The sequence below is a fragment of the Salvelinus alpinus genome, chromosome 28, assembly GCF_045679555.1.
Source record: "Salvelinus alpinus chromosome 28, SLU_Salpinus.1, whole genome shotgun sequence".
Taxonomy (NCBI): domain Eukaryota; kingdom Metazoa; phylum Chordata; class Actinopteri; order Salmoniformes; family Salmonidae; genus Salvelinus; species Salvelinus alpinus.
The window spans coordinates 376244-390466 of NC_092113.1; the positions used below are offsets into that span (position 1 = coordinate 376244).

The 14223-nt window shown below is 41.0% G+C and overlaps 1 protein-coding gene across 4 annotated transcripts in view; it reads left to right on the forward strand.

Moving 5' to 3' along the window:
• Positions 1 to 14223, forward strand: part of LOC139556905 (metabotropic glutamate receptor 7-like) — a 127274-nt gene that overhangs the window by 75570 nt on the left and 37481 nt on the right. For all 4 annotated transcript variants that reach the window (XM_071371004.1, XM_071371005.1, XM_071371007.1 and 1 more), the window contains 4 exons: positions 2847 to 2982; positions 4872 to 5026; positions 6103 to 6240; positions 7916 to 8116. In XM_071371004.1, coding sequence (XP_071227105.1) covers positions 2847 to 2982; positions 4872 to 5026; positions 6103 to 6240; positions 7916 to 8116 — 630 coding nt within the window. The remainder of the gene's footprint in view (positions 1 to 2846; positions 2983 to 4871; positions 5027 to 6102; positions 6241 to 7915; positions 8117 to 14223) is intronic.

A 14223-nucleotide genomic window follows, 5' to 3' on the forward strand; every position in this document is an offset into this window, starting at 1 on the left:
ACGCCACAGTCTAATCCCCCCCCCCCCCCATGTTGGGATATGGGGATGCACACTCGAAGCTGCTAATGCAGCACACAACCTGTGACACTTAGCCCAGACCTAGCAGAAGCCTGATGAATTAAATCATTATTTGATCAGTGATATATTAACCAAACTGGGAAATGTGGAGCATCGAGTTGGAGTGGGGGGAGGATGTTTAATGTAGATACCAACCAGTAGGTCCATTATGATAGAAATTAAGTGTTGTGCACATTGAAACGTCATAGTATTCCAATTTCACAAAATACAAATACTTAGAATCTCCTATATGTAAGATTCGAATTCGCCAAATAGAGCAGTGTGAGGAGTAAAACACTCCACTCTATGATATCCCCTGCATTTATCTCTGAGTTTAAAAAAAAATTCTCCAAAAGAGACATTGCACTGCTCTTTACTCAGGTGGCTGCTGTGTGAATGGAGAGCTCTCTCTTTCATGTCCAGAGATAAGACACTCTGCCACACTCAGACCCACAGCACAGAGTTCTGGCAGTAGACTTCTGGCTCTGATGGCTGTGCCTGGTTTTCCCGTCTTGGCCGACTGACGAGGAATTCTGCAGTCATTCAATAATTTAGCCTTGGCTGCACAGCACACAGCCAGTCTACAGCCTTCGGGGCAGTCTAGTCCTCACAGCATGTTCAAGCCTGGTGCTCAGAAAGGAAAACCACTCATAAAGCTGCTTATCTTCATCAGTGGCTGTCTGCCATGACCCATGTCTCTGTCAGCTTCCAGCTTCAATTGTGGCCTCTTCTTCCCATACACACTGTGACAGTGACAAGCATATTCGTATTGCCCCTAAAATCTAGATCTACATTTTATGGTGAATTAATCCTCATTACATGTAATACCCAGCGACAGACAGACGGTCACATTGACAGTTTCCCAAAAAGTAAACCTCGTTCGTAGCAGTGGCATAAGCACCCCTAGAGCCCTGAAGAATCATGTTGAATATCGGTGCTGAAATGGAGCTGTAGTGGTGTCCCTATGAGACCCTTCGGCTGCTGCTACTGCTGCCTCTGTCTCTGCTGCTACAGCTCCACAGATGCACCACAATAGCAGACTGCCCTTTTCATTTGAACAGGAGAGCCCAATCCCCAAGCATTTAACAAGCTACAAAAGGAGCTCAGCATTTTTGTTCTGTCCGCTTATGGGGGATTACAGGAGCCATCCTAACTGTCTTTGTAGAGATATATTGTCTGGGAATCAGCAATATTTTCTAATTCTGTCTATGGCTGCTGCTGTGGGGATTGTAAGGGGGGTATGGAGGAGAGAGGGAGAGCTAGGAAGCAGTCCTTTAGATGGAGCTCTTTTTAGATGTAGCCCAGTAAACAGATGGAGGTGTGGTTTCTCTTCTGCAAGCTCAAATCTGTTTATATCAAAGAAATGAGCCTGAGCAGATGACCAATTAGGAGATTCCTCCCATTTCTCTGTCTACTCAGGGAAACCAACCCAATGTTGGAAAGGTTATCTGATATTAGGAGTGCTTGAGTCAGAGACATTTTAATTGGTTTGGATAGAGAAGCCTGGGTGTTAACTCAGGACCAAGCCTGACTGCCGCTCATCATCTAGTTCTAACTATGATGTGTCTTCAGGTGCACAATAATGTCCATTTACTCTATATGAGTACAGTAACCGCTGGAAAAGGTTAGGTTGGCCCATGCTCTCACATCTGCTCCAGCGGAAGGAATGCAATCAAGGTATTTGTTTAAGATATGATTTGATTTTTATATTTACATAATAAGCTGTTGAATGTGTGCCGAGGATGACAAAAAATCTGTAAAACTTCTTGTTCGTTTTTCTTCTCACAAAATGGTGGCTGCAGTCTCTCCTCCAGCACCAGTGTTTTCCTCTGCTCAACATAGCGCTATGGGACAATATTTAAAGATGTCCTTTATCTCTTGACAGGAGTAAATTAGGTCATATTACAGGGCCTTCATTTAAGATTCAGACAACCATGGATTACGTTAAATGATTGCCCTTGTCAATATTCCCTCAAGGACAATTGGCAACTAAGTTTTGGCTATATCTCTGAGGTGACTGTCACGGTCGGCTCGCCAAATATCTAATACCTATTTAGCGACGCACGGAAGCAATCAGTACCTTTCATCCTGTACAAACTCATTAGCACTGACCTGTCTGAACATGATTCATTGTCAATATCAATATCCTCCTTGTTTGTGTAGCCTGTCTCCAGATCTGATTGGTTGACTGTCCATTGTGGTGTGTCTAATAAGGACGTTAAATGAAAAGTCAATGGGGAAGGGACAACTTTTTAATCTGTGGTCACAAAGTGTGAAAAGTGTATTTATGTGTTCCTTCTACCCTGTTGACACAGTTTCATATTGGTTTGGTCTTCTGTTGTACTGTAATTATTCGCCCACAGCCCTCCAATAAGAAATGGATCCCACTATTAAGTTGTGAGGGTTTTTCTTTCAGTTGTTCATTTTTAGTGATGTACCACTTACTGTAAACAACTCAGCTCACAGCATTTATGACTCAAATGTAAATGGGATGTATAGTACATGTATATTTTTTCACTCAACTATCTTGGAAAGACAGAGACCCTATTCCGAGGATGAATAAACAATAAGAATATGTGTCTTTCAGAACCACTTTGGATCTGATTTCCATTAGAAAGGATTAACACAATCTTGATTTGAGGGTTTCAAGTGTGTGCATGTTCGTGTGTACGTGTTCTCATATGTGTGTACATGTTTGTGTGTTTGCCTCTGTGTGTGTCTCTGTGGGTAAACATCCCAGAAGTCTCATCAGCTCTCCTTCTTTCTCTCTCTCTCTCTCTGAATTAAAGGTGGGATCTGCATCGCACAGTCTTTAAAAATTCCCCACAACCCCAAGCTAGAGGATTATGACAAAGCCATCCAACAGCTGCTGGAAACACACCACTCCCGGGCAGTCATCATCTTTGCCAGTGAAGAAGACATACGGTGTGTAGTTCAGTACACAGCATCCGAATGCATCTGTTGTTTAGGGGCTTTGATGACATGTCAAGTCGAGCTCTTTAATCTCATAGCAGAAACCTTGAAGACAGGTTGGAGGCACAGACAGATACTTTGTGTGTGTGCACACACTGGGTGTCTGTAACACAAACATGCCTCCAATAACACAAAACAGAAACGTGCCTAGGAGGAGAACTGAGAATATGGAATATCACAACAAAGCAGCAGATATTATTTCAGTTACAATACCTTTGAGCAGTGGCGGTTCTAGCTTGTATGTATCCCTGGGCGATCCTCCCCTTCTGCCTCTCCCCCCAAATAAGCACCATTCTGCACTAGTTAGTTAGTTAACTGTATTTTTCATTCAGACATTTGGAACAACACAAATAAATAATCATAACATTTAAAAAGATATAAAAAGATATACAAAAATATGACTCAAGTAAACAAAGAAATAACAAAGACAAATAGAAACAAATTGCAGTATATAAATACAATTAAACGAGAGAATCGAACGATTACACTATTGCTAACAAAAAACACACAAATTAAACTAAATTGCACAAATCCTATATCACACAAATGCACAAATAGCATAACACACTTATAAAGAAGAGAACCTGATTATTACACTATTGCACTTCAAACAAGAAACACACAAACTAAATTGCACAACTAATTGCATTAGTACTGTACAAAGTTAGAAGTGTACTATTTGATAGATTCCCTCGCTCCCCCTACCTCGGGCTTCCAGTGGGGAGACCTGAGGTCAACCTACCCCCGCCCCACTCCCCATCTTCTGAGTGGGAGACCTTCCCAGGAAGTAGCCTGCCTAGCTCACCAACTAGAATCAGGGCGCCCACTCCGACAAGGTCAATTAACCCACAGGCCCACACGGTGACATGATATCATTGACATGATGTGCAAATGAGCGATAGAAAACCGATCGCGCAAATGTCACCATTTGGAATATATGTATATTTTTTAAATATATATATATTTTTTGTATATGCCTCTGACACTGCCTCTGAGTCTTACAATGTCTCTTGAGAGGATATTCAACACTACAAGAAATAGACGGACGGATGGATAGACAGACTAAGCAGAGAGAAAGAAAAAGGGAGAGACCTCGGTAATGTGTGGAAGACAAAGGGGGAGAGAGATTGAGAGAGCTTATTTTTTATGTAAATAAGTGTTTTTTTGTTGTTGTTGTTGGTGAAATCACTTGGTTTTGAGAAACTTACCGCACCAGCAATAAACGTCCTCATTGCTTGTTCTACAGTATGGGGGCCATGGATAAACATGAACAAAGGACCCAAATACATCCTTTTAGAAACGGCAAAGCTCTCAATATAGTGATGCAGGTCTTTAGATGTTGTACGCATGAGAGTGTATAATTCTGAACTTTATCTGCAATGTTGTATTCCATTTTGTTGGACTCAAGCGATGCTTTTCTATGTGCGAGCCTGCGCGTGCTTTACCGTTTCTCGTGTAAACAATGGGAACCAGAAAGCACGTGCTTGCTTACACACGCATTGAAAGTTTGAAGTTTAAAGTTTAAAGTTTCCTTTAAAATGCTTTCACATCTTATATCTATCAATGGATTTAAAACACAGAGAACATAAATACATATTATGGTGTAAATATACAATAAATGACACCCAGCTTCTGTAATGTACTGATATATATACAATGGGGAGAACAAGTATTGGATACACTGCCGATTTTGCAGGTTTTCCTACTTACAAAGCATGTAGATGTCTGTAATTGTTATCATAGGTACACTTCAACTGTGAGAGACGGAATCTAAAACAAAAATCCAGAAAATCACATTGTATGATTTTTAAGTAATTAAATAGCATTTTATTCTCTTGCAGGGGAGTTCTCAATGCCACCAAGAGAGCCAATCAGGTGGGCCATTTCCTGTGGATTGGATCGGACAGTTGGGGGTTGAAGAGCAGCCCAATACACCAGTTAGAGGACGTGGCTGTGGGAGCAGTCACTATACTGCCCAAACGCTCGTCTATTAAAGGTACACACACACACACACACACACACACACACACACACACACACACACACACACACACACACACACACACACACACACACACACACACACACACACACACACACACACACACACACACACACACACACACACACACTATATGGACCATACACACTATAATGACCACAGGCTTATATGTACAGTAGTAGGAGACAGTAGAACGCACATTCTGCTCGGTGTCACTACAATAATAGCCATTTATCACTACAATCTGGGGACTAGGTGAAAAGTGAAGTGTGGGTTTTCATGAAGATTGTTTAATTAGACAGGTCTAGACAGGACAAGACTTGGTCTGGTAAGAGCCAGAAGGCAAGAGGAGTATATTAAACCAGCATGCATCATTGATGTCCCTTTCAAAAGAAAATCAGCCGAGTCATGATTAGTCATCTCTCTGATTTAGCTGATAAAACCGACTATGTGAGAGAGAAGAAACCTGTGTAGACATTACCGTAGGACTATGAGTGCGTCACAGCTGGAAATGATACATCAAGCCAGTCTTTGTGTTTGGTATCAACTAATATTACTGCTGATCTATTGACTTCATTTTTAATTACAGTAATTAATTTTCACACGGTAGAATACGTTTTTTTTAAAAGAGTGCAACATAAAATACATTGTACAGGTGAGGTCAGAACCCCTGAGTGTGCGTATATAGAACCCCCACAGTATAATTTATCACAAATAAATTCAAATGCCCAATGCATAAAGCGTATTACACAAAAGTGAATGGATCAAATCTATGTACACGCACTATATATGCAGACACCTACAAGGTACTGTGCATATAGACTTCATATACTAACCCTGTTATTATTTATTATGCATCCTGTCATGTTCATGTGATTTCCAAGATTAAAGATCCATGTCGTACACAGGAACTGCAGTGGTCAAAATAGAATGAAAAGTGGTTTAGTTGTACTGTAGCTATGAGACTAATACAACTCCTAACAGCCAGTACAGCACAGCGCTCCAGTAACACTTCCCAAGTCTCGCTTAATTACTTTCAGAATTCTCTTTTTTCTTTTTCGATTCTCCAGGGTTTGATGAATACTTCACCTCGCTCACCCTGGAGAATAATCGCAGAAATGTGTGGTTCGCCGAGTTCTGGGAGGAAAATTTTGACTGCAGGCTCCTCAGCTCCTCCAAACGAGAGGACACCAGCAGGAAATGCACAGGTAGGTAGCCAGCCATTTGTTTGCTTGGGCATTTGCATTTTAATGTGTTTGTTTGTGGGAGGGGGCATTGCCATTGCCAATGTACACAGAAATGATGCAAGTAAGTAAAGCTCTGCAGATACAGTAAGTCACTATTGATGCACCCAAAGAGCTTTATTACTGACAATGTTTTAATCTAGCTGCAAGCATTATTTGTAATGAGGTGTGTTGGGACTTGGGAGCATTGGTAGTGTGGAAGTGTTGCTTACTGTGATATCTATCCATCCTACAGGTATGCCAGCAAAGCTAAAAAAAGATACAATACCACTATGTCAGTGCTAGTGACAGGGATTTATGTATTTGATATGGCTTGAAGTACTGAAGGGCCTTGTAGCTATAGCAGTTGGAGTGACAAGGATTTGTTGGTATAATATGTTATATAGCGCCTTTCATCATTTCTTTATGTGCCACATGCTACAGATCATTGCACTCTCCATAAACCACATAAACATTTTATTTCGAATATCAACAAAGCTTATAAGCATTGTACAAAGACACACAATGCCTCTTATTCACATCCACGTATTCCAGCCATGCTAAGGAAGATATTCTCTTTTAACTGTGAAGTCGGCGTATAGCTGCTTCCATTTCTTTCTTTTTCACATCTAACCAAGCCGATCTATATTTATGAATGTGAGGTACTGAAGGGAAGATCTTTTTTTTGCATTCAAGGTTGTTTCTATCAACGCTCTACTCACTGCTCTGGAAAACAACAAAGGTTATCTGTGGGCTGAAATGTATGTTGAAGGGAGAGAAGAAACTGGAGAAAATGTCAACATTTATTGCATTATGAACTTTTTCAGCTTTTGCCAGTCTGCCACGTTGTATTCACATTCGGCCTGGTGGCACAGCCTGTCTTTTTTCCTTCTTCTCGTGATCAAGTTCGCAACGTGAACTGGGAGTCTTTATTCAGTATTTACATGTGAAAATCACACATTGATCTCTGGCAGCTTTTCCCCACAGTGCTGTATAGCACACCACAGTTCATCTGTTATGTTGTACTGTGGATTTACGAGCTGCTTTCCAGTTAATGCATCCTTGTTAATTACTGCTTGCGTCTTTCAAATGAATACATTCAGCGTCCATATGCCACGCTTAATGACATAACCTGTTCACATTAGCACATAAAAAAGGTGCAATATACATCAGGCAAAGGATCCCGACCCACAAAAAGTGAGAGATAAGAAATCCCCCACCAACCTGAAGCCATTCATTACACATTTAGTCAGGGTATCACCAGTGAAATGAAAAGCCCTGGTCCATAGTGAAAGGGAAGAGAAGCACCGAAGAGAGACTGTGATAGAGCATGGTGCTGCTGACAATGCTAGGAGATTCCTCTAGAATGCCTCTCGTCATGGCCTTGAACACTCCTAAAATGGGACAAAAGATACTAATCTCAACTATAGGGTCTATAGTGGGCTGACTTCACTATGAAATATGCATATGTACATATGCATACATATGGTATTCAGTTCCACCTGCTCATCTCCTTCGTGGGTAGCATTTGGGTTTGCGGTACTGCAACAGAACTCTGCAGGAATGTGACCCATGCCGTGCTACGCACACAACAGGGTGACTGATTCACAGTGTGTGACTCTGTCCTTTTCTTGACCTCTCCTCTCTCCTCTCTCCTCAGGCCAAGAGCGGATCGGGATAGACTCGAAGTATGAGCAGGAGGGGAAGGTGCAGTTTGTAATAGATGCTGTGTACGCCATGGCTTATGCCCTCCACAATATACAGAGAGACCTGTGTCCAGAGCACTCTGGCATTTGCCCCGGGATGGAGGCAGCCGAGGGGAAGACCCTGCTCAAGTATATACGCAACGTCAGCTTCAACGGTCAGTCCATTTCTTATCCCTGGACCCTGTTCATGTGTGTATCCTCATAAAAATATGGGCATGGTGAAATAGCACGTTTCTCAAATAAGCACATACTGTATTTATTTAAAAAACTACTGATACATTGTAAATGTAATTCATTATGTACAGATAAAAACAGGGAAAGGTGGGAGGAAAGATAGAAGCATGAACATGCAGAGTCAGAGGCACTGGACTCTCAAACACGTCTTATTTATCTATGATGTCGTTTACACCAATTGCAAAATATCATACTGCGTGAATTATTTATTCTAAATAGGTTTGATTTTGACATCTTTTCACATGCGAAAATAAGTTGTTGACCAATATAAATTATTTTCTAGGACACTGCCATTGGCAGGCCGCGCACTGACAGGTCTGTGGCTTTGTTGTGTGAATTGATTAATTAATTTCTCTGTGCCTGTTTTTTATGTTTGCAATCCATCAGTGCAGGAATGTATCAATTTAACCAATGTGATCACGTCACACCAGAGCTACACGTCGCTCTCGCCATTCTAACTTCCCTGCCAGTTCATTGCCAATGCTGTAGCCTCTTTTACAGGCACTCAGCAAGCAAGAGGATCGATCGATGCTTCTCTCCTCGAATAAGCCTAGGCCTATTAGTGTTAAAAATAATTGCTCAAAATGAGTTTCAAACTATATTACTGTTCGTTGTCTATATATACACTCAGAAAAAAACGGTTTCAAACGGGTTCTCCGGCTGTCCCCATAGAAGAACCCTTTTTGTTCCAGGTAGAACACTTTTTGGTTCCAGATACCTCTGTGGAAAGGGTTCTACATATAACCCAAAAGAGTTCTACCTGGAGCCAAAAAGGGTTCTTAGAAGGGTACTCCTATGGTGACAGCCGAAGAACCCTTTTAGATTCTAGATAGCACCTTTTTTTTAAGAGTGTAGGCTACTCGTTAAGAGCTAGAGAGAGGGGGAAGAGATAGGCCAGTGAAGTTGCCAGCGAAGATGAGTGAATTGGGCCAGAAGGGAACAGTGAAGAAGGCAGAGAGATGTGTAAGTTAGAAATGAATTCATATATTAATGCATAATTTGTATAGCCTATATATTAGGCTATATATTATTATTAATATTATTATAGGCAACCCTAAAAGACAGAGACAAAAAAATATCCACCAGAGTTTACCCTTATCAATAAGTGGTTGCACAGATTTAGATAAAGCACTCAGATAAACACCCATTGCTTCACAAAAATGTATCAACGGCTGATCATTAGGCCACTACGGACAGGTTGTGTGCATGTGTTTCTGTTTTCTAATGGTTGTAAATTTCATCTTCATATAGCCTATATCACAGCTGTCTCTATCTCCTCCTTCAAACTTTGCGTGTCAATTTATATGATAGGCTACAATGATTTAGCATTATTCTATGACGTAGACTAGTTTTTGATATGCTACAGAAAGGATTTGAAGCTAAGGCAATGTTTTGAATATGTTTTTGTAAAAGAGAAATGTTATTTGCTTAGGGACTGTACGTTATTTATAATGAGGGATACCTGGAGAAAATGTGACCTCTCTGAAATGAAAATGGATGCCCCTTCCTTCAGTAAAATATATTTTTACCTGACCCTCCCCTATATACATTTTATGTTTTAATTATTATTTTGGGTAACAGAGAACATGCCTACCTTTTTACCCTCATTCCCAGGACAGACCAGAGCCTTAACTATGCAGTTTTAGAAATGGTTCTTTGTTTTGTAAGCATTACATGGCAAAGTAGCCAGGAGGTTGTGGATTTGCAGACCACTGCTGAAAATATTTCCATTATAATGAAAGAACTGCATGAATATATCATCTTATTTGCAGTCTGAGAAAAAAGCCTTTTAATAAATGCATTTCCTGCAATTCTAAATCATTTTACATCATAATACCACAACAGAGCATGACAAGGAATGAGCACATGCTGCAGCACCAGAGATGTTTTGATTTGTTAAAAAAATAACATACTCTAAGTTTGGAACAGTGATAAAGTTGTCTATCAATTGTAAAAAATTGAGCGTAACAGAACCAGTTACACTTGAAGTATCTGATCATCAGTGAAAAATTCCTTTGTTTTTAGTACAGCTGCCGCATATCAACAATGACAAGCCACTGGGGTCTGACAAACTGGATGGAACATTTCTGAGGATAATAGCAGACGATATTGCCACTCCTATTTGCCACATCTTCAATTTAAGCCTACTAGAAAGTGTGTGCCCTCAGGCTTGGAAGGAAGCTAAAGTCATTCCACCCAAGAATAGTAAAGCCCCCTTTACTGGCTCAAATAGCAGACCAATCAGCCTGTTACCAACCCTTAGTAAACTTCTGGGGAAATGTTTTTTGACCAGATACAATGCTATTTCACAGTAAACAAATTGACAACAGACTTTCAGCATGCTTATAGGGAAGGACACTTAACAAGCACAGCATTTACACAAATGACTGATGATTGGCTGAGAAAAATGTATGATACAGTGACTGAGGGGGCTGTCTTGTTAGACTTCAGTGCAGCTTTTGACATTATTGATCATAGTCTGCTGCTGGAAAAACGTATGTGTTATAGCTTTACAGTCCCTGCTATAATGTGGATAAAGAGTTACTTGTTGAACAGAACAGAGGGGGTTCTCTAATGGAATTCTCTCAAACATAATCCAGGTAGAATCAGGAAATCCCCAGGGTAGCTGTTAAGGCCCCTTGCTTTTTTCAATCTTTACTAACAACATGCCACTGGCTTTGAGTAAGGCCACTGGCTTTGAGTAATGTATGCGGATGACTCAAAACTATACACATCAGCCACTAAAGTGACTGAAATGACTGCAAGACTTAACAAAGAGCTGCAGTTAGTTTCGGAATGGGTAGCAAGGAATACGTTAGTCCTAAATATTTCCAAAACTAAAAGCAATGTATTTGGGACAAATCATTCACTAAACACTAAACCTCAATTACATCTCTTAATGAATAATGTGGAAATTGAGCAAGTTGAGGTGACTGAACTGCTTGGAATAAACCTGGATTGTAAACTGTCATGGTCAAAACATATTGATACAACAGTAGATAAGATGGGGAGAAGTCTGTCCATAATAAAGTGTTTTTCTGACTTCTTTACAACACTATAAACAAGGCAGGCCTGGTTTTGTCGCACCTGGACTACTGTTCAGTCGTGTGGTCAGGTGCACCAAAGAGGGACTTGGGAAAATTGCAGTTGGCTCAGAACAGGGCAGCACGGCTGGCCCTGAAAAGTACACGGAGAGCTAACATTAATGACATGCATGTCAGTCTCTCATGGCTCAACGTGGAAGAGTAATTGACTTCCTCATTACTTGTTTTCGTAAGAGGTGTTGACAAGCTGAAGGTACCGAGCTCTCTGTTTAAAATACTAGCACACAGCTCGGACACCCATGCATACCCCACAAGCCTTAACACCAGAGGTCTCTTCACAGTCCCCAAGTCCAGAACAGACGATGGGAGGCACACAGTACTACATAGAGCCATGACTACATGGAACTCTATTTCACATCAGGTAACTGATGCAAGCAGTAGAATCAGATTTAAAAAGCAGGTAAAAATACACCTTATGGAACAGCGGGGACTGAAGAAACACAAACATAGGCACAGACACATTCATACATACACACACACATCATAACATACGCACTATACACACACGTACACATGGATTTTGCGTTGTAGATATGTGGCTAGTTTTTTTATATACACAACCCCAGCAGCACAAAAACGCAGGAAGGAAGTACATTTTCTTAGAAATGTAACTTTGCCCTGTGCTTCTCCGATATTTGCTCTTCTTATAGCTTAGGCCTATAGTATGGATCATTTGATTGAGACCAGACTTGATAGCAGAGAATCAGTGATGAGGGGCATCTCAAACATTGAGATATAATAAGCTAATTATCAAACCCAAAGCAGTATGACATTTAATCGATTGCAAATTACATGACCCTCCCCTTGTCACGGGTATGCGTACTGGTAAAGAAGTCAGGTGCAGGAGAGCAGAGGGTTGTGAACAGGCGCACACTTTATTGAGGCAGGAGAAACCAACAGACGGACGCCACTGCGTCAAAACCTCCAGCCAATTGGCAAAAGTGCAAAACCGCGCAAACAGTCACAAACATTATGTTTACCAAATAAACATACCTTGTGAACAACACGGAATATAAGAACACCAGTCTGGCGCGTCACAACACGTAACAGAAACAATATCACACAAAGACATGAAGGGGAACAGAGGAATAAATACATGCAGTGTGATTGGGGAATGTAAACCAGGTGTGCAGGGAACAAGACAAAACAATTGGGTCAATGAAAAATGGAGCAGCGATGGCTAGAAAGCCGGTGACGTCGACCGCCGCCCGAACAAGGAGAGGAGCCGACTTCTGCGGAAGTCGTGACACCCCTGTAATAAAAACAAATATATACTACACCCTCGTCCTAACTGAAATTGAAAAAGCATGACCCTCTCCCATTTTCCTCCAGGTAACAATTGTGTAAATTCCGTTCGCTCCCTTATGTGCCTAAGGGAGATGTGCTCCAGGCGGCTTTGATTGATGGGTCCTTTTAGGAGGGTGGGTGTGCGTGTATGAGTTCGCTAATTTATATATCTCCATTCAGAGAGTTTCCTAAAATAGGCCTAGCCTGTCTGGACTTCATCTCTTTAATCAGATAGAAAGAAAACTGTAGGCAGCAAGTGTCATGATAGTCAGCATATGTGCGAGGAATCATGACAGGTGCTAGTTTCGCATGTCCTCTCTTATTAAATGGGGTGCAACTGAATGAAATGTAGCCAAGCTCCTTTAATGATTCATCCTATTGGATGAGCAACCTATCCATATATGTTCAGTAATTTTTTCCTTAGTATATGATCTTTCTCTCATTACTGCGTGCTCTCCAATCACTTTGAACAACATATTGCCACTGAGAATGACCACAGCAGTGTTGGAGACGTTCTGCAATTTTTGGGGAAAAGTGGAGGGAAAAACGCATCAGACCTGGTGTGTTCTCGGTTTAGTTGTTTCATACAAACAACATGCATATATCTCAGCTACCATTACACTAACTATACGTTTCTAGTACACCAGTCATTTAAAATTCAACTGAAAGTGGCGGAAATGAAATGTTACAATTGACCCCAAAGGCAGGGTTAAATGTAACACTGTAAAAATGTTAATTAATAATACACTACCGGTCCAAAGTTTTAGAACACCTACTCATGCAAGGGTTTTTCTTTATTTTTACTATTTTCTACATTATAGAATAATAGTGAAGACATCAAAACTATGAAATAACACATAACGAATCATGTAGTAACCAAAAAAATGTTAAAGAAATCAAAATATATCTTATATATATTTTTTTATTTCCAGCTTCACCTGGAATGCTTTTCCAGCTGTCATGAAGGAGTTCCCATATATACTGAGCTCTTGTTGGCTGCTTTTGCTTCACTCTGTGGTCCAACTCATCCCAAACCATCTCAATTTGGTTGAGGTCGGGAGATTATGGAGGCCAGGTCATCTGATGCAGCACTCCATCACTCTCCTTCTTGGTAAAATAGCCCTTACACAGCGTGGAGGTGTGTTGAGTCATTGGGATGGCGTATCGCTGCAGAATGCTGTGGTAGCCATGCTGGTTAAGTGTGCCTTGAATTCTAAATAAATCACAGACAGTGTCACCAGCAAAGCACCCCATCACCATAACACCCCCTCCTCCATGCTTTACGATGGGAAATACACATGTGGAGATCATCTGTTCACCCACACCGCGTCTCACAAAGACTTGCTGGAAGGAACCAAAAATCCCAAATTTCCACCGTTCTAATGTCCATTGCTCGTGTTTTTTGGCCCAAGGAAGTCTCTTCTTATTATTGGTGTCCTTTAGTAGTGGTTTCTTTGCAGCAATTTGACCATGAAGGCCTGATTCACGCGGTCTCCTCTGAACACATAAAGTTGAGATGTGTCTGTTACTTGAACTCTGTGAAGCATTTATTTGGGCTGCAATTTCTGAGGCTGGTAAATCTAATGAACTTATCCTCTGCAGCAGAGGTAAATCTGGGTTATCCATTCCTGTGGCAG